This window comes from Diceros bicornis, chromosome 18 (assembly GCF_020826845.1).
Source record: "Diceros bicornis minor isolate mBicDic1 chromosome 18, mDicBic1.mat.cur, whole genome shotgun sequence".
Lineage (NCBI taxonomy): Eukaryota > Metazoa > Chordata > Mammalia > Perissodactyla > Rhinocerotidae > Diceros > Diceros bicornis.
Window position 1 is genome coordinate 2336050 of NC_080757.1, and position 20240 is coordinate 2356289.

The window sequence follows — 20240 nt, forward strand, 5'->3', positions numbered from 1 at the left end:
TTGGGGCCTGCCTGTCAGCCCCTGTCGTCACCGTGCCACGGCCCCGAGAGGCGCAGCGCGGCGGCCGGCAGGGGGCGCGGCGGTAGGGACGACGCCGGAAGGGGGCGCCCAGCAGCCCCTGGCCCGGAGCGGAGGGGCGGGAAGGAGGCGGGAGGGGAGGGCAGAGAAGGGAGGGAAGGAAGGAGCGAGGCGCGCGGCAGCGGCGCGGAGGCCGGGCGCGGGCGCAGGGGCGGGAGCGGGAGCCCGAGCCGGGGGCGGGGCGGCCGGGGCGGGGCCGCGGGCTGGCGGCGAGCGCCGAGGGAGCGCGCCCGGGGAGCACGGAGGGAGGAGCGAGGGGAGCGCGGGCAGCTGCCCGCTCCGGCCCCCGCGCCGCCCGCGCGCAACAGTTCCCCCAAAGTTGCAGCCCGGGAGGCGGGCGCGCCCGGGCAGCCGAGGGGCGGGCAGCCGGCCGGGGACGCGGCGTCGCGGCCCAGCGCGGACGGTGCCAGCGGGCAGCGGCGGCATGGGCACCCGGCAGACCAAGGGCAGTCTGGCGGAGAGAGCCAGCCCCGGCGCGGCGCCGGGCCCCCGCCGCGAACGGCCCGACTTCTGGGCGTCGCTGCTGCTGCGCGCCGGGGACAAGGCGGGGCGCGCGGGCGCCGGCGCGGGGCTGCCCCCCTACCACCGGCGCGTCGGCATGGTCCAGGAGCTGCTGCGGATGGTGCGCCAGGGCCGGCGGGAGGAGGCGGGGACGCTGCTGCAGCACCTGCGCCAGGTGAGCGCGGGGAGGGTGCGCGGGGGGCGCGCCTGCCTTGGGAGCGCCCCGCCTCTTCCCGAGGAGCCCAGGGACCGCCGAGGGGCACCGCCCAGAGCCCCCTCTCGCGTGGATGGAGCCTTGTCTGGCAGCAAGTGCCCTGGCGCTCCGGCTGAATTTAAGGGCCTCAGGGCAGAGCGGAGGACGGCTAGCCGGGTGAGGCCCGGGTGAGGGAGACCTGTTGGAATAATGTCCCCGCTGTCTCCCTCGCAGGCAGAGAAGGAGGCTGGTCCCGGGGATAGTTGGTGGGCGAGATGCAGGGAGGGATGCTTGGTCTCGGTCAGGGTGCTGTTCTTCCTCTCTTCCCGTTGATAGTCACCCCTGCCAAGGGTCCTCAAGGAATGCGCAGTTGTCAGCTGAACCCGGCTTCCTCAGGGGAGGTCCAAGGGCACAGCCCTAGGGCTGGTAAGTGCCAGTCCCTAGGTCTTTTGCCCACGTGGGAGGCATCCTGGATTGCGGTTCAGGTGGGAGACAGTGTTTCATCTCCCCTGACTAACTTTGACAGGTGCTCAGCCATGAGCCCCTGCTGTGCAGTGGAGAGAGGGAGAGGGGAGCTAGATGTGGTTTCCTGTGTGACTGCCCGGCTGGCAGGACCTTCAGGAGGCTGCCAGCACTCTGCCTTCGGCCTGTTCTGTCCCTATCCCACTGGTTAGGTATTGACTTTGCAGATGTGGCTGGTCCCCGCTGCTTTGGGGCTGCCCTGGGGCGGACGCTGTCATCCACCTCTCTTTGGCTTGTTTTCCTTCCTCGCTGTCTTTTGAGGGAGGGAGTGGCCTGTTCCACGCATTATGTTGAATAGGAGAGAGGCAGGAGGGTGCAAAGCTGCCCTTCTGCATTACCAAACAAGGTGTCTTGGCCCAGCTTTAGGGGGTAGCCAAGGGCAGGCCCCATATTCTTGTTAGATTGACACCATTAGTGGTGGAGTCGGCTGCGGATGGGGGAGGGGGAATCTCAGGTGGCCTTTCTAAAGTTTTCCCGTCGCTGATGAAAGAGGCTGTGGGAGCGCCTTCCTGGGAGGAGCTTCCAAAATCTAATCAGAGGCACATCCCTCCTGGATTCTGTAGCAACCCCTCCCCACTTGACATCCGGTGTGCTGTTACCCTGGAGCGTGTGTTCCCAAGGTGTGCACTGGCCAGGGAGAGGGAAGCATAGACTTGAGAACTTGGGAAGACTGGGGCTTCTGCTTGCCTCTGCTTTTCCAAACAACATCCAGAATGATGCCTGAAATGCCACTGGATCCCCAGTGGCTTTTCTGACTTGAATCTTCAAAGAAAGGTGACGTTACACACCACCCAACTTTAGCAGTGTATATTTCTTTGTCTTTCAAAAATTGGAAACCAGTGTATGGCCTCTGTGGAAACTCTTTTGCTTTCAAACAGAATAATGGATTTTCCAGACCATCATATCCCCTTTGCACCAGACAGTAAGAAGGTTTTACTGATCATGTGCTATTCCCCCAGCACCAGGGTGGGTGCTTCGGGGGATGCAGAAGAGTAGAGGAGGCTGACAGGTAGGGGTCAAGACAAGCCCTCCTTGGAGGGTGAAAAAACAAAGTGAAGCCAGAATTCTTAAGGGCCAGTTGGGTGGGGCCTGCAGGAGGAGGCAGACACCTTGAGCTCCTTAGTCCCTCTGGGGCTGAGTGTGATTCCACATCTCAGGAAGCTGAGTTTCTCCCTCATTTTTGGAGAGTAGATAAGCCCCTATGGCTCCCACAGGGTCTCTGAGACAGGGAGCATTTCCTGAGAAATGTCAGTCATGTTGGTGTCCTGACGCCCTTCTTAGTGGCAGGACTGGGAGTGCTGCTGGGGGCAGGAGGGGGTTAATCAGACTTTCCCCTTCTCTCTGAATGCAGAATAGCTTGCCCTCCAGCTCCGGGGTAGTGTGTCGGCCTCCCTTAACCTCTGGCTGGTGGGTGAGGTCTGTGGGCCTCTCTAGAGCCAAGGATGGGCCTGCTCAAGGGGCCTAGAGAGCTGCCCTGTGTTGCTTGGAACGTACAGATCAAGGCCCCTACAGGAAATGGTTGTGGGCCCTGGGCCGTGTGTGAGGAGAACACTGGGTGTCCAAATGTCCATGAGAAACAGGCGGTGTTCTAGGACCCTGAGGCTGTTCAGAGGAATGTTGAGCTGGATCTGTGCTGTGCACTGAAGTGGCTCCTTCTCCCAAACTGTGTTTTCCTTTCTAGTTTCCTTCTCTAGTCTGGAGGTGGTGATGTTCAGAAAGGGAATGAGCAGTCACTGAGAGACAGGAAAACACCCAGGGCGTCACCAGGGGTCAGACAGGGAGAGCCTCTTTCAGCAACGCAGCAGGCAGAGACGGGTGTATGCAGAGCCCAGGTGCTGAGTCCTGCTGGGAGGCTGTCCAGGATCCGCGAGGTGGGCGTCAATGAACAAAGACAGACTGAGAGTAATAGCAGCCAGGAGAGTAACAGCCACCCCCATTTGCATGTCACTGTCTCCTGTGTTTGATAATGTGTGTTTGGCTGCCGGATTTGTGTGTGTCCAGAGCCCTGGGTTGGAGGGGACTTGAGATACTCAGTCCCTGTGGTTCTTAACCTCCTTGAGTCCTTGAGCTTTTTGTGGCCACAAAAGAGCCCTAGACACTATTCCCAAACAAATGCACCAACATGCAAAATGTTGCAAGAATTTCAGAGGGTTCACAGACCCCAAGAAGAGAATATGTTCCAGTCTGGTACCGTGCCTCTCCCCCTGCTCTGTGACGTGCTACAGGCTCGGGATATGGAAACAGGGACTCTGGGACCATGTGTGGCAATTCATGGTGGCTGCTGGAGCGGCTTCTTCTGAATGCCCTTCTTTCTCATCTAAGATTTCGGGGGTGGTTTCCTTGATTGGAGACTCTCCTGCCTGTCTGTGCTTGTCACTTGCTGGAGAGGTATCTGGAGGCCTCCTAATGTTAATGATCCTCAGCTGCAGCCAGAGGTGCAGGCGGGATGCCAGGAAGCTGCCTTAAAGGAGCAGAGAGCAATCTCCTTCCGTTTAGGAGCAGTGTAATCATGAGAAGAGCCTGGGGCCAGCAGTCAGCTGTGGCGGCTTGCCTTCTGGTCTTCATTCTGCTTTGACCTTGGACCCGGAAGATAACCTCTGAGTTGTGTTTCCGCATTTCCCAAAGGGTATCTGGGATACTGAGCAGAGCAAATGCTACAAAGTATGAGAAATTGCGTTGGCTCTGCAATCAAGACACTTTCTCACAGTGACGATGATAAGAAACAGGAGGATCTGCTCTACTTTGGGCCTGGCCAGGCGATGGGTAGGGTCTTGATATCCTTTCTCAGGCTGGGGCCAGGATTTTTTTTTTTTTTTTTTTTGAGGAAGACTAGCCCTGAGCTAACATCTGTCGCCAATACTCCTCTTTTTTGCTGAGGAAGACTGGCCCTGGGCTAACATCCATGCCCATCTTCCTCTACTTTATATGGGATGCCGCCACAGCATGGCTTGGCAAGTGGTGCATCAGTGCGCGCCAGGGATCTGAACCTTGGAACCCCAGGCCGCAGAAGCTGAGCACACGCACTTAACTGCTGCGCCACTGGGCTGGCCCCTGGGCCCAGGATTTTTGGGATTCTGTCTACCTGCCCAGGGCTCAGTCTGGATCAAAAGCTCACTGCCAGTTCAGGAGCAGTCTGGGGCAGTGCTCATGGGGATAAAAGATGCCAGCTATGGATAGAAGAAGCCACTCTCCCCTCCCCTGGTCCCCATTCCTACAGGCCTCACCCTTCCCCAGATGTCTCTCCCTAAGTCTTGGGGTCAGGTTTGCCATCTTTAAGGAGCCCTGGGGAAGAAGTAACATTTAGTCATGGAGAGAGGGCAAGTGCCAGGCTACATGGAGGGTGGGGTGTCAACTCCTCAGCCCAGCGGTTTCTCTAAGTCCCAAAAATCCCAGACTGGGTTGTCAGCCAACTTCATGGAGCACCAGAATAAGGGATCAGTTTCCCTGCGATACACCAGGCTGAAGTGGCCCAGCCTCCCTACCTTCCCATAAGGAAAGTCTGAGCAGGTTGGTTTACTGCCACTCGATATGGTGCAGCCCTTTTGTGCAGAGCTGTTCCAGTGTTACCCTGCTGAGCCCCACCCAATGGTGTGGCTCGGGCATGGACTTCTGGTTCCGTCAGCTGTGGCCAGCGTGGCAGAGCTGGCTTTACACCTGGGAGCATGAGCCACATCAGCTAAAGCAAAAAATAACCCTCTGGGACCTAGGATGACTTGCCTCCCAAGGAGGGCTGGATGGATAATGGACAAGCACTTGGAGGCTCCCTGGGGACCTGGAGACTGGACAGTTCTTTCCTACCCAGAGACAGAAAGATGAGCAGAGTGACCTTTGAAAGTCACCTTTTTCCTCTAACAGCCCACCTAAGAAAATCTCTTCAGGCGAGCAGGTTGCAAAGTCACCAGACACTGAGTAGGGATTTCCCGCACCCTTGGCCCTGATCGTCTTCTTCCTCCACCTGGAATGCATTTCCTTATTTCCACGGAATGCTCCTTACCTTTCCAAGGCCACCCTCCTGGCCGTGTCAGCCCATGCCTCTGAGATCCAGTTGCCTGTTAGGGACTGCCACACTGGGTGGCATTTAATCATCTGTACACAGTTTTTCCTCTGATGTCCATTTCGTTTGTCAGACCAAGTCATATCCTTCCTGAGGGTGGAGACCCCACCACCACCGTTGTCCCTGGCATGGTATTGAACACCCACAGGCCTGCAACAATCTTTAGTGAGTCTGTGTGCTGTGAAGATGTGCATCTGTCACCGCTGGCACTGTGTGTCCTCAGAAAGCACTTGGATCCTGGCTGCGGCTGTGCATCTGGGGGCTTATTTACCAAGGTTGCCAGTACTGTCATGAGATCTGGCGAGTTTGCTTTCAGTGTGGTTGGATTCCTGGGAACCATGTCCCCGGGGCTTGGCTGTTCCTAGCAGCCTGCCAGTTGGTGGTGTTCTTGGAGAGAAGAGTGGCATGGTGCCCAGCCTCTGTGGGCACCAGGGGATCCCATCCGGCAGGTGCAGTCTGGGGCCTCTGCTGAGGTGGCGGGAGGGGAGCAGAGCCTGATGGGAGAGCCTGGCCTCCGCATTCCTGATCTGCTGCTTGTGCTGAATCATGTTTGTTCCATCCACAGTGAGAAACCTTCCTTTTTAGAATCCGCCGCTCTCTGACTGGGCTGGGCACAGGTATTTCCAGTGATAAAGATGCAGAAGGAATCTGATGCCAGGGCCTGCTTTGCTGGTTTCCAAGGTCGGGGACATGGCAGCCTCTGTGTGGCCAGGCATGACTGCAGGGCCTGGGGCTGGGCCAGCTATCCTGATTTCAGGTCTGGTGGGATGGGGGCCTTCTTTCTGGAACAAATGTCTACCTCCTTAGAGATGACCAGAAACTGCTTTGCTGTCTCTATTCATCTCCTAATATACCCTGGGCGCCACCCATGGACCGCCCCCTTGGTGGAACCCCCCTTGGTGCACTGGTGCAGCCCCCTCTCCCCTTCCCCCAATGTCATTTCGTTTCCATGTGCACTTTTTTCGGGCAGAGGCCATATGATCGTATACTGGGCACAGCAGGTTTTCAGGAAATCCTTATCGAATGGGTTTTAAACTTCTCCTCAGGCACACTTCCCCCTGGCCACTGCCCTAGGTGTCTCTCTCAGGAGCCAGTGGGGTCTGGCTCGGACTTCTCCAGTCAAGCACGGGAGCAAGTCATCCTTCCAGTAACCCTCAGAGTTGGCACCATCACTCTTGCCCATTCTCAGGGTTCTAGCGGCTGCGCTCTGCACCCACAACACCTCCTGCAGGTGAGACCCACCTTGCAGAAGGGTTATCCAGGTGATTAGGGTCTTTCTCTGGCTTCCCCAGCAGGATGCCCAAGGAATGGGGTCAACCTCGGAAGAGATCGCCTACCCAAAGTGGGGGTCTCAACCAGCCATGTTCCCCTGCCACCCTCCCGCCAAGAGCAGCGCTGTGGGTGACTAGGAGAAAAATGGCACACCCCCTCTGTGCTCCATCCCCTAGCCCCTGCTGGCTGTATCATATTCTTTCTCATTAGGAGAAACTGGAGGGGTGGGAGAGGGGCCCAGTTGTCTAAAATGGCAGACTCAGTGGCTGTATCTTGGGCTCGCTGTCACTAAAAGAGTTGGCTGTTCTCATGAGAACAGTGACCTTGGCACGTGGAGCAGGGGCAGGGGGCCTGCTCTCCTCCCCACCCCACCCACCGGCCCTGAGCAGTGCCCACGTGGCTCTCTGGGAGCATTTCCCAGCTTTTTTTTTTAACTTTTATTAGCTCAAACTCCTGGCTGCTGCAGCCATATGGAGTTCTGCCGACGGCTGCTGCTCAAAGAGATGTGGCATTTTGATGTTTCTAACTTTGTCTTAATCAGGAGAGACGCAGGAGTCCAGCTGAGGGTGGAGAGTGTCAGTGTGTTTGCCTGCAGAGGTGCCTCACTTTGGGTCTGAGGTCCGTGCCCACCTCCAGAGCTGTCCCCACCCCTGCTCTGTCCTCCAGGTCCTTGACGGTCTTTCTGCCTGTCTCCCTCCCACTTCCTGCAGCTTCTCTTTGTGTCTGTGTGTTTCTCTCTCTGTCTCTCCCTTCCCTGGGTGAGAAGCAGACTTTTCTCGTGAGTCTGCCCGACCTCCGTCAGCTTCCCTCTGCACCCCCCAGCCTCCGCAGCAGGAAGAGGGGCCTCTGGGGCCCGTGAGAACTGGAAGGAGTTGGTGGTGGTTGAGAAAAGGTCCCGGCTCGTTTTGGTTGTCTAGGTGGTGCCCCGGCACCTGGGGCGGGATGGCAGGCACTGGAGACACCCCTCCCGTCTGCGTGTTGCTTTCTGGTCCATAAAGCATGTTTTCATGTTTATTTTTCTCCTTGAATAGTCTTGTGAGGTCGGCAGGATACCGCTTCAGGTAAAAAATGGTGGGTTTTTTAAAATATTATAAAAGCAGTGTATAATCATTGTAGGAAAATGAGAAAATACAGAGGAGCCAAAATAAGACAGTAGGAATTAATTCATCTGTTCCACCATGGAGGGCCTGTTCTTCCAGGCACTGGGGACGCAGCAGGCAACCAAACAGGAAAAACGGTAGTAATAATTGTTCCCCTACCACATGGAGGGATTGTGAGCATCCAAGAGGCTTATGCGAGGGCTTGGCATGGCCCAGGGTAAGGATTCTGTGGTGGCGGTGGCTGTCTTTGCTGCAAACCAGGAGCCCTCAGTTCTGGTCCCAGCTCAGACCCCAACTTGCCCAGCTCTGTCCCTTCTCTGGCCTCAGTTTCCCCATCTGCAAAATGCAGGAGTGTGTGGTTGAGATGAACGCTGAGGTTCTCTGCCACTGCTCAGGTTGCACCGGGCTCCTGTGGCTTCAGAAACATGAGTGATCATTCATTCCCATGTGTGGTCAGTTATTCCAGGCCCTGAGCTGGATTCACATTTGTGCCCTGAGGTCACTCCTTTCTCCGCTGCTGGGACGCAGGGAGAGGGGCTTCCAGAGGGAAGCAGACCCCTAGGTCCTGGGGCTGATCCACACTCAGCCCCACACTGGCTCTCCAGGCTGCAGAGGCCAGCCTGCCTAGCTGACAGCAGTCCTAGCTAACCTACCCCTCATCTGACAGAGGAGGGTAGAAGGCCAAGTCACATAGCGTTGGGGGCAGAGGCCAGAGCAAGGAGCTTGTAGACTTTCATGTCGATCCAGGCTGCAGTGCGTGAGCAAAGAGCCTGCATTGTCCCTTGAGCCGTGGGCCCTTCACCCAGGGTGTCAGGGAGGAGAACGAGGCCTGTCTCCAGCCTTGGGCAGGCCCTCCTGGGACCCACTGCTGGCCTGACTCGTCGTGGGCTCCCTCTCCTTCCCCTCCACCCTGGGGAGGCTGCCTGGGCCCCTCTCACATCTGTGTCTCCCCTCTCCCTCTCCCGAGGCCCACCCCACTTCGTGCTTCTCACCTGTCCACAGAGATCCAGACCTCCCAGCCCAGGCAGAGCCTCGGGGGTCTTTGTCCTCAGAGCAAGAATGCTGCCCTGTGCCTTCTGCTACCTGGCCATGCTAGTACTTGGTTCTTTCATTCGGCGGACACTTCTGGGCACCTGTGGGTGGATGGCACCGGTTGGAAGAAGGGGGAAAGTAGAGCCTGCCACCGTGCTCATTACTAGACGGGATCAGAGAGGCAGCCGGTGCTGTAGATGGGTGGTGAGTGATTGTAGAGCCAGACAGAGCCACTTGGATTCTGCCTCTGCCGTTGACTCTCGCCACAGATGCAGAGTAGCCAGGCTGGGCAGAGAGCTACAGGAGTGGCAGTGGGGGACAACAGTGGAGGACATTCGCAGGTGCAAGGCACACAGCACACATGCTGGCTGCTGTGCAGACTCCTCCCCACGGGGCTCCTGAGTGGACATGGGCACTGGGCCTGGGAGCTGCGGGGAGCCAACCCTTCCCACTTCCTACTTGGGGCTTTGCCTCACTTGCGCTGAATGGCCCCTCCTAGGTGCTCGGGCCTGCCCGTCTCCTGTCCACACCTCCTGCCTGCCCTCAGCCCAGGGTTCCCCAGAGCACACCAGTGCCCTGCACGGAGTGCCGGCTCTCTCTGTGCCCACGCAGGACACCCCGCCCCCACCTCACAGCTGCTCTCCCTGTGGAGCCACCACCCACAGCTACAGGCTGCCCAAGGGGGCTTGCAGGACCGTCTCCCACTGAGGGCCACCAGGCAAGGGGTAGGACCCCAAGGAAGCCCTGCCCACTCAAGCACACCATCCATCTGCAGGGATCTGGGACTTGTGGCCTGGGAAGGCGGCAGCCTGGGACCCCAGCCCCTGCTGCCCTTACTTCTGTGCATGCAGTCACTGCCCCCAGTGCTCTGGGCTCAGGCCCCACAAAGAGGGGCAGGATTCCCTCCCATGGTGCTGGTGTAGACAGGGGCCAGGAGAGCCCACCCCACCCTGGACCTGGACCTGGACCTGTCTGGCCAGCACATGCTGTACCACAGTCAGCTGGTCCCAGCATATCTGGCGGCCCCTTGCCACCTCACACCCCTCTCCATGGCCTGGCTTGCCCCCTCTGCACCGGCCTCTGCCTTATCCGAGACCCGGCCCATGGAGCCATGGGTGCATATCGAGGAGAGGGCTGTGTGTAGATCACAGCAGGGTTGGGGAGGAGGGGACAGGAGCTGCAGGTGCTGCTGGGGAGGGAGGGCTCTGGTCAGCTGGGTGTTGTGCAGGCTCCTGTGGTCCCAGAGGAATCCCAGCGAGGAACAAAACCTGTCTTTCTGATTTTCCCTCCTGGTAAATGGTCAGATGGGAATTGCTTGGCCCACTGCCCCAGGGGCCAGTACCTGTAGCTCAAATGCAGGACCAGGACAGGCATTTCTCTCTTCCTCTGCTGAATGCCAGGCTGCCTCACCCCGCCCGGCCTGTCCTAAGGATGACACCCACCCTCAGACACCTGCTTGGGTCTGGCCATCCCTGGGAGTGTCCTCCTCCGTTGCACCTGCCGGGGCCCAGGTGTTGAAGCCTCAAGCTCCAGGATCCTGCAGTAAACTCAGCATGGCTGTGAGGTGTTTGCCAAGACTGGTTTATAATCTCTTAGTTAGGGCTCTAATGCCCTTCCTGTGGGATGTTACTTCCTCAGTAGGTACGTGAGAGAGCAAGGGCTACCGAGGAGGTGGGGGGAGGGGGGGCTCTGGGCCCACCTGTACCAGGTGCTGGGCTAGGCTTCAGGCTTTTTAATGGGCTGCCTGACCATATCATACATTGTGATCTCACTGGCCCACTCCTGGCAGTGGTCCTTGGTCCCGGCCAGCAGAGGATAGGCAGGGCTGGGGTTTGAGTGTCCTTAGAGGTCCAAGGGGCCTGGATCTGCCCCGTCTGCCTCCCGGGAGAAGTGCGAGGGAGGGAAAGGGGCTCCCTGGTTCCTTTTGGTGAGAAGCCTTCTGCAGTCAGAGCTGAGAAGCTCTAAGGCTGTGCACAGGGCCCAGAGAGGAGTCGTGGTCTGTGCAGGTCACACAGGACTAGAACCAGGTCCAGCCTCCCGAAGCCCTGTCTCACCCAATGACCCCTGGAGAAGCATCGGAAGTGAGGCCTCGGTCTGTCCCAGTGCGTAACTTGGTGCTTTCTGAGCTCCCTCAGGTGGGGCAGGTGGCTCAAGTCCCATCCTTAGGGGCACGATGAAGGAAGGGCTCTGGGAGTCCATACGTGGCGGAGAACGCCTGCCACCCCTTCTCTGTTGCATGACCTGGCAGGAGCAGGAGGTCGGGAGGGGCAGACCTCGGGAGAGGGGAAGGGTGGGAGCGTCGTGCCCCTGAGCACGTTCTCTCAGTAGCACTTTTTCAATAGTTTGTATTTTAAAGTAAGATGTTGAGACAATGGTGGCTAAGGTGAACTAATGTTGGAGGAAGCAGAGAGCAGGACCATGACCTGAAGAGAACATGGTCCCAGGAAGGGGCATGTTTCATGAGTTCATTGACCCCACATTAGAGCTTGGCCACACCTTTGCTCCTGGCAGCCTAGGGAAACCAGGGACTTTGGAGGCGTGTAGACCATTCAGTGAGTGAGTCCGGGTGACCCAAAGATGCCTTATCACCTCAGTTTCCTTCAGTGAGATGTAGGACAGCTCTTAGCCCATACAGTGCCTTTGTGAGAAATAGAAGATGACACCTTCTGGTTGGCAGAGCCAGAGTAAAGACTTGGTGAGTTCAGCCCCACCCAGACACCCTGTGCAATGCACGTCCTGCACAGCTGTACTTGGCAGCCTTGGTGAAAGTGCACAGGAGGGGCCGGCCCCGTGGCTTAGCAGTTGGGTGCGCGTGCTCTGCTGCTGGCGGCCTGGGTTCGGATCCCAGGCGCGCACGGATGCACCGCATCTCCGGCCATGCTGAGGCGGCGTCCCACGTACAGCAACTAGAAGGATGTGCAACTATGACATACAACTATCTACTGGGGCTTTGGGGAGAAAAAGGGGAAAAAATGAGGAGGATTGGCAATAGATGTTAGCTCAGGGCTGGTCTTCCTCAGCAAAAAGAGGAGGATTGGCATGGATGTTAGCTCAGGGCTGATCTTCCTCACAAAAAAAAAAAAAAAAGTACACAGGAGATCAGAGTCTTTATCAGCTGAGGCCAGTCAGGAGCCTCATGCCTTCTCCCACTCAGCTCTTGGGGCATGGCCTTCCCAGATCATCCAAGGCAGGGAAGAGTGACATGTCAGCCAGAACATGCTTTCTGCCTCTGAGCCGGATGCTTGCCCTCTTCCTCCTGAATCAGAGAGCTAAAGCAATTGGACATCTTCTTCTAGAAGGTTCTGGCTTAATATTCCTGCCTCGCTAAAGGCATCAGACAGAATCAAAGACATCCTGAGTGGGTCTGGAGTCAGGCCCAGTCGGGAGCACCAGGGGACAGCAGGGGCATCGTGGTAGCCTTCCTTGCTGGGTTCCCCGGGGCTCCGGCCCCAATGTCCCAGGGATCCAGGAATTCCCCTCAGCTTCCCAGACTGTTTACATTCCTGCCTCTACCAGTTCTGGGGGACATAAGGTCTAAATGCTTCCCACCCCCTGTAAATAACGTCCACATCTCCGGACTAAATAATTCCATTCCATTTAATTTCTTCTAGGACATGCCAGTCTTCTGAACTTTTATTATTCTTCTCAACTGCAGACCTATGTTTTCACTTTTTTCTGGAGTTGTGGAATATCGGGGTAAAAGCACTTTTAGGCAAGATCCTTGCCCCTGGGGTTTCCAGACAGCTGCCAGCCCAGAGACCATCGGGCACAGAGGGGGCCGGTTCTTGCATACGGAAACTCAAACACAACAGGTTCCAGGCCGCCTGTTCCAAGAATTCCCATCTCTCCAGAAACCGCCTGCTGGTTGAGAAGCGGCCCAGTCAAGCAGGGTGAGAACAGTGGAAATGTTTTTAGTAAGATACGTCTCAGAGAGGCTGGTCCACAAGCCAGGACCTAGAAGAAGGCACTCTGAAGGGTGTGGGGGACACGAGGGAGTGGAGGGATCAGGCCTGAAAAGAAGAGAGGGTATTGGGATGGAATTAGCAAAACTGTTTTAGAAAACTGGTGAGGGCTGGTCAGGAACCCAAAGGAGCAGGGCAGCTGGTTGGGGACGTGAGAGCAAAGCGCCCCGGCGTGTTCGCTCCGGGCTGTGCTCTTGAGGGAAGAGGCCCACGGAGTGAAATCCTGGAGGCAGAATCCGGGGACGCTGGGATGGAAAGCTCTGGGCCTTCACTGGGCCTTTGGCTGCCCTGTCACCTCTCCCACCTCCACCTCCACCGCCCCCCCCCGACCGGGTCCTCCAAAGCTGTGGACAAACTCAGTGACCTCCTAGAAGCCCCTCCCTTCCCCGAGGACACTGCCCTCACCCCTTCCTTTGCAGCCTGTAAGTCTCACCGGTTTCTTCTTCTTGCTGCTGGTTGTGGCCCTGTTCCTTCCATCTACTGGGAGAATGAGGCCCCGAGGAGGAGCAGGGCCTTGAGATGGGGAAGATTCCACCTGCTGCAAAGTCCTCAGAGAGGGCATCTGTGGCTCCTTTCCTGGGCCAGCTCCTGCCCTCCCCACCGCCCGGAGGATGACATGCAGCTCCATAGTAACAGGCCACCGAGCTCACTGATTCTGGTTTGAAAGGTCTTGGGGAAATTGGCTGAGTGTGGAGATGCAGGCAAGGCCTTGCCTGCGGCCACGGATCCTGGGGGATCTCCTCCTCGCCCCCCCCCCCGCCCCCCCCCCTGCACCACTGCCTTCCTGGAGTTGGGAGTGGGCTGGATTCCTCGTCCAGCGTGACTCATCCCTGCTCACCCAGATTCTTGGAGGCTCTCCTGGGCCTTGCCTCTGACCTAGAGATTTAAAGTGGTAAAGACCGTTCATTTGTTGTGAGGATTAATTTTGTGTCAACTTGGCTAGGCCATGGTACCCAGTTTTTGGTCAACATGAGTCTAGATGTCACTGCAAGGTATTTTTTAGATGAGATTAACATTTAAATCAGTGGACTTGGAGTAAAGCCGATGACCCTCCATAATGTGGGTGGGCCTCATCCAATCAGCTGAAGACCTTGAGAGAAAAGATTGGAGGGAATTCTGCCTCTAGAATGCCTTCAGACTTGAGACTGCAGCATCAGCTCTTCCCTGGGTCTCCAAGCCTGCCGGCCTGCCCTACAGATTTCAGACTTGCCGGATCCCACAGTCACATGAGCCAATTCCTTAAATCTCTTTCTCCCCCCGACCCCCAACAAACCTTATTGGTTCTGTTTCTCTGGAAAGCCCTGGCTAATACACTTGTCCTCCAAGGGCTGGTGGCTGGGAGAGACAGAGTTAGAAACTTCTGGGGCTCTGGGGCCCTCCTGTCCCTGCCACTTGCTCACTGTGTGAGACAACCCTCCAGTCCTCAGCTTCTCCCTCTGAGAAATGGGCTATTCCCAGGGAGTCTGTGCTACTGGAAAGCAGGTTGTCGGGGAGTCTAAGTCGTTCCTCCACCTCTTTGTTGTTACCTTCAGTTCCTTTGACAAGAGACCAAACCTTTCATTTAAAATGGACAAAATATGGGCCGGCCCCGTGGCTTAATGGTTAAGTGAGCGCGCTCCACTGCTGGCGGCCCGGGTTCGGATCCCGGGCGCGCACCGACACACCGTTTCTCCGGCCATGCTGAGGCTGCGTCCCACATACAGCAACTAGAAGGATGTGCAGCTATGACATACAACTATCTACTGGGGCTTTGGGGGAAAAATAAATAAATAAAATGGACAAAATTTACCACAGAGAGGGACAAATGGGCTTCAATGCCTTCGCCGGAAGGCATAAACAACTGATTCAGATTATTTCCCAAGCAGAGAGATCAGGAGGGCACTGAGATGGATGACAGAGTGCTGAGAATTCGTGGAATGTAGGAGCCGGTGGACCTCAGGGACCCTTTGGCCCCAGATTTCTGCGGAATCCCAGTCCCACAAGATGCTCTCGAAGGGGAAGGAGGAGCTTGGGAAATAAGTTTGGGAAACAGTGCAGATGCCACCACCCTTTCAAAGAGTCGTAAAGCACAGGGGCTAAAACGTCTGACAGGAGAAAGGAGATGGTTATGTGTTGAATTTCTTGTGTTTCAAACTTCTGTGGTCCAAGGCCCTCTTCTGCTGACCTCTCCGGCTTTCTGCCTGCTCTGTGGGAAGAATGAGCTGATGCAATCCTCTTTGGTAGGTGGGGTTGCTGAGGCGTGCAGGGGTGACTTGCCCCAGGCCACACACTGACTCAGGGACCTGGGAAGTCTCCTGCGCCCACCCTGAGCAGAGTATGCATGGAGCTGCGACCACGGGGAGCAGACCAAACCGTCCTCAGGCTTGCTATGCCTCCCAGCTGACTTTATATTTTTCTAAAGAGAAAGCATCCTTTTGGTATTTATTTGTTGCTACTGCTGTTTCTTAGGCTTTAATTAAATTACACTTGGCAACAGCCAGGCATCTGTTTCCAGAGGCCTGTTTCATGCAGAGGGTGTCATTTTTAAAGACTTCAAAGTTAAAAGACAACACACAGCCATGAAGCCCCTCGCCGAGCAAAGCTGCCGCCCCGCCCACCGCATCCTGGCAGGGAGGGCAGACCACTTGTCACAATTAAGGAGGACCAGCCTGCTGGGATGCCTGACTTCAAAACCCTGCAGGGGCCAGGTGGCCTTGGAGGAGCCGGAGAGTCACCAGGTGCCCCTGTGGGACGGCTGCCCGGAGGCCACTCCTTGCCCCTTGCCCCTTAGCCAGCTGGGCAAGTTGGGCAGGGGGCAGTAGGTGGCCAGTAATCTCCATCAGCACTCTCTTGACTCAGACCTCTGCAGAGTGGCCCTGTCCAGTAGTGTCTGGCTGGTGTTGGTTAGCTGGGTGCTCCTGGGCATCTCCTTGGGTGCCAGCTCCATGGGCCTGTGGGGGTGGCAGGCACCAAGCCAGCCTGCCCTCAAGAGGCAACGTCCAAGGCTGCGACCAGGGGCCGAGCAGTGTTCACCCTGGACACAAAAGGATGAGAAGGCCTCACCATCTAGCAGGGCTCCAGTGCTGTTGGGTGTTTCTTTTAGGGATAGGGCCGTGTAGTGGTTGCTTTTATGACTGTTGTGTGTTAGCTTTGCCCTTTCGGTGTTTTCCAAGTCTGAGTGGTGTGCCTCTGGCTCTTAGCTTCAGTAGCCCTCCCTCTCCCGGGGCGCCAAACTCCCCGGCCACAGAATAAGAGTTGCTGCTCCTGGACCTCATCTGCATAATTGTGTTCTTGAGACGTTTTTGGTGTTCTTGAGGGCGTGTTTGTACACACATGCACACACACCACACATATATACACACACCACGCATGCATACACACACACATACCCCCACACACACATGCTTACATATGCACACACATACCACCCATACAGACATGCATATACACACCGTGCATACACAGTACACACACACCACACATACATACATACATACATACACACACCACACATGCATACACACACATACACATACATACGTACACACCACACACAGTACACACACCACACATACACAGTACACACACACACCCCACACACAGTACACACACACATACACATACCACACACACACACACACACACACACACACACCCCTACACCCCAGACTACTTATGGCTACTTGGGTTTTCTCAGATACTAGTCAATATATTGAAGTGGAAATTTTAAAGCCTAGTGTTTCCCTAAGACTTTAAGTTTAACCTACAAATTTCATTATTCTGCTTATGAATCTAGTAGATTTAAACAATCACATTTAAGGGTGGGGGGTTTATGACTTCATTACCTAAATTTCTTTAAATATCTTAATGATTTTACAAATTTAACATATCCAGTTTTCTTAAGTTATAAATACCCATCCTGAAAAGCAGGACTTTGCCAAGTTCCTAAACAGTTCTTAAAATTTAACACATTAAGCTATAAATAGGGTGAATTTTAAGTTCTCTTAAATATTTCAAAAGTGTCACAAACTCAGCCAAATCCTCTTTCAACGTTTTGCTTAAAATCATAAGCCTCAAGTCAATTATTCAATTACCCGTTTTAAATTGGAATGGCACGGTTAATCTGTTGGGTACTCTGATATACCTACTTCTCTCAAACGTTACAAATGTGTGTGAAATACTAGATTGATACGTTCTTAACTTTATCTGAGGTTGATTGACTTCAGTATCTCCTGGGTTAATTGAACCCTTTCTGGGTTAAGGACACTGTCTTGAGGAAGCAGTTCGACTCTTCAGAGCAAATGAGCAGGGGCATGGTTGCTGGAGCCTTCGCACTCCCAGTGCCCACCTCCAGTGGGTGATCTCGCCCAGCCCTCTGGCACAAGTTGGTTGTTCCCTCCTTCTCCAGTCCTCAATCTCTCCCACCCCCAAACTCCTCCTCCTCCTCCCCCATCCAGGCGGCTGCATCACTGGATGAGGTTCTATTTATTGCCTGATTCACTCCGAGTTCCTTCTCTGTTCTTCCTATCCTCAGGGCCCCACGTCTTGCAGCTATTAGTGGCATCCTCTTAGATGGTGCACCCCCTCACACCCTTGGCTCCGGGATCTTGCATCCAAGGTCTTGCTAACGATGAGAATCACAGGGAGCCAGAAGGAAGATTCCTTAGTGGCTACCTTCCTTCATGGTACAGAAATCTTGCTACAACAGTGCTGAGTAATGAGCATCTCTCTACTGCTTACATACTTCCAATGACTGTGAGCTCACCACTTGTTTTTTTTATTGTGGTAAAATATACATAACATAAAATTTACCATTTTAACCACTTTTAGATGTACAGTTCAGTGGCATTAAGAACACTCACATTGTTGTGCAACCATCACCAACCTACAGAACGCTTTTCGTTTTCCCCAGCTGAAACTCTGTACCCATTAAGTCCCCATCCCCATCCTCCTAGCACCTGGCAACCATCCATCTACTTTCTGTCTCTATGAATTTGACTCCTCTGGGGAGCTCATATGAGTGGTATCATACAGTCTTTGTCCTTTTGTGTCTGGCTTATTGCACTTACCATAATGTCCTTAAGGTTCGTCTGCATTGTTGCAGGTGTCACAATTCCCTTCACTACTTGTTCTAAGATGATCTGTCTCATGGTGAGTTGAGAAGCATCTTAGGGCAGGTGGTCCTACAGGATGCATTTCTGACAAGACCAGTCTCACCTCTGGAGCAGACAGCAAAGGAACGTGTGCTGGGGATAGCTGCACCCAGAGAGGACCCAGGCTGGCGAACACAGCAAGCAGATTTCTGATAATAATGGTCCTTGGTTGCCCACCACTGTGTTCCTGGCTGAGGTCCCCACTAGCCTGAGTAAGGGAAGGGTCCCGGCCTGCATCTCCTGACCTTTTCTCCCTGGTGTATCTCCTGGGGAAAATGCCACCTGTTTTGATCTGGTGTATTAGTTTCTAGGGCTGCCATAACAAATGACCACCAACTTAGAGGCTTAGAACAACAGAAATTTATTCTCTCACAGTTCTGGAGGCCAGAAGTCCGAAATCAAGGTGTTGACAGGGCCATGCTCCCTCCAGAGGCTCTAGGGGAGATTGCGTTCTGTGCCTCTTCCAGCTTCTGGTGGTTACGGCTGCTGCATCCATCACTCCAGTCTCTGCCTCCGTCTTCATATCGCTGTCTTCTCTGTGTGTCTCTTATATGGACACCTATCTAAATCCACCTATCATTGGATTTAGAGCCCACCTGGATAATCCAGGACGATCTCATCTTGAGAACGTTAACTTAATCACATCTGCAAAGACCCTTTTTCCAAAAGGTAATATTCACAGGTCCTGGGGACTAGGATGTGGACATGTCTTTTGGGGGCGCCACCATTTAGCCCAGTGCACCCCTCATCTGTTTCTCACATTCGGTGTGTACATCTACCCCAGGTGTCCTCTCCCCCGCAGCACTTTTAAGACTTTGCCCACCTTCCTAGGAGGCCGTTGTCTTCATTTAGCAAGCAGCTGCCTAGAGTCTGCACCAGGCCCCTTCACTCGGAGCTGTTCTGGCTTCTCTTCCTGGTGGCTTTCTGGGACATTTCCCTAACAGCACCTGACAATTCCCTTCCCTCCCCTGGGAATCCGCCGGAAGGCAAGCCAGAATGTCACCCAGCCGAGGCCAATATTCTAGACTGTCCCTTCCCTCAGGAGGAGCCACCTGTGATGTTCTAGAGGCAGAGGGAAAAAAGAAGCCTTTTCCACTTCCTGCTTGCCCTCTGGACTCTAATTAATTTCCTTCTGGTGGACTGTGTTTGATTAGAACCTCATTAAGTAGCTTTGCACATTCGGGCCCTGCTGGTTTAAATATTGAAGCTGTCTGCCTGTGCCGGTTAGTGTTCAGATCTTGCTGCCTCCCTCCTTTCTTTGGCTCTGTTGTTGCAGAAGCTGTGTGGTCACGCCTGGAGGAGAGACAGGTACAAGCTGATTTCCCACGGGGCCTTCCTTCTGGGAATGGGTTTAAAACCTCGAGTGTAAAAGAGAAGGGGGTGGTTGTGGTTTAAAATAGTGTATGCCCAGCAGCCTCATGTGGCTTCCCCCACCTTTCCCCTAAAATACCTAAGAAGACACCAAAAAAGGATGAAAAACACTGAAAACAAAGACAGGTGGACAGTCTGGGAGGAACCTCCTCTCGCACTCAGACAGATGGAGCTGGTCCCGGCTTCCCCTCAGGAATCTGAGACCTCCCAAAGGAAGAGAGGAAATCCCTTTTTCCCTCAATCTGAGGGCTTCACCAATCGGGAAGTCAGGCAGTTGCCTTTGTCCCACCCGTGATCATTTTGGGGTAGAAAGAACCCTGCCTCCACCCTCCCCTTGCTGACCCCTCCTCCCGGCTCCTTTCTGCATGCATTCACAGAAAGCAGCTCTCGGAAGCCACCACCACCTGGCAGGGCAGGAGAGAGGGTAATTTGAGAGGTATGCCACCAGAAGTCCAGCATGGCCAGTGGGCTTGGCCAGGGACGGGAAAAGTCCTGGGATACGGACACTGTTGTGGCTTTCCATGGACTCCACTGTTGTGAGTATCAGAGACCCAGGCCATGGGGGTGAGTGAAGATGTCCCTTCCCAAGGTCAGAGTCACATTAGCTCAATGTCCAGGGCTGGGCCCTGAAGTGGTGGACTCAGCTCTTACCCAGAGAGGCAGCCATAGGACAAGGCCACGACTCTGGTCACCAATTCCAATGTATGGGTGTGGTTTTCCACACCAACAAGCAATTCTCTGACACCAGCAGGGCATCTTACAATTCAACTCAATTCTGACACTATCCACCTGGAGATTGTGTCAGATCTCACGTATTAAGGGCTCAGTTCCACAAGAATGCCCACTCCTCCTTCAGACTGTAATCCCAAGCACAGTTGTCACCTGTGCTTCTGACCGACCAGCAATAGATTGGAGTTTCCCATAAGCCCCTCCTTGGGTTCAATTAATTTTCTAGAGCGGCTCACAGAACTCAGGAAAACATTTCACTTACTAGATTACCGGTTTATTATAAAAGGCTATAAC

General features: G+C 54.9%; 1 protein-coding gene across 1 annotated transcript in view; it reads left to right on the forward strand.

The window, feature by feature from the left end:
• The first annotated feature begins 375 nt into the window (after window positions 1-375).
• LRRC75A (leucine rich repeat containing 75A) overlaps window positions 376-20240 on the forward strand; it is a 45419-nt gene continuing 25554 nt past the window's right edge. Inside the window, 1 exon segment of the mRNA XM_058559590.1 lies at window positions 376-754. Within this exon segment, the coding sequence (XP_058415573.1) occupies window positions 503-754 (252 nt within the window). The 5' untranslated portion in view covers window positions 376-502.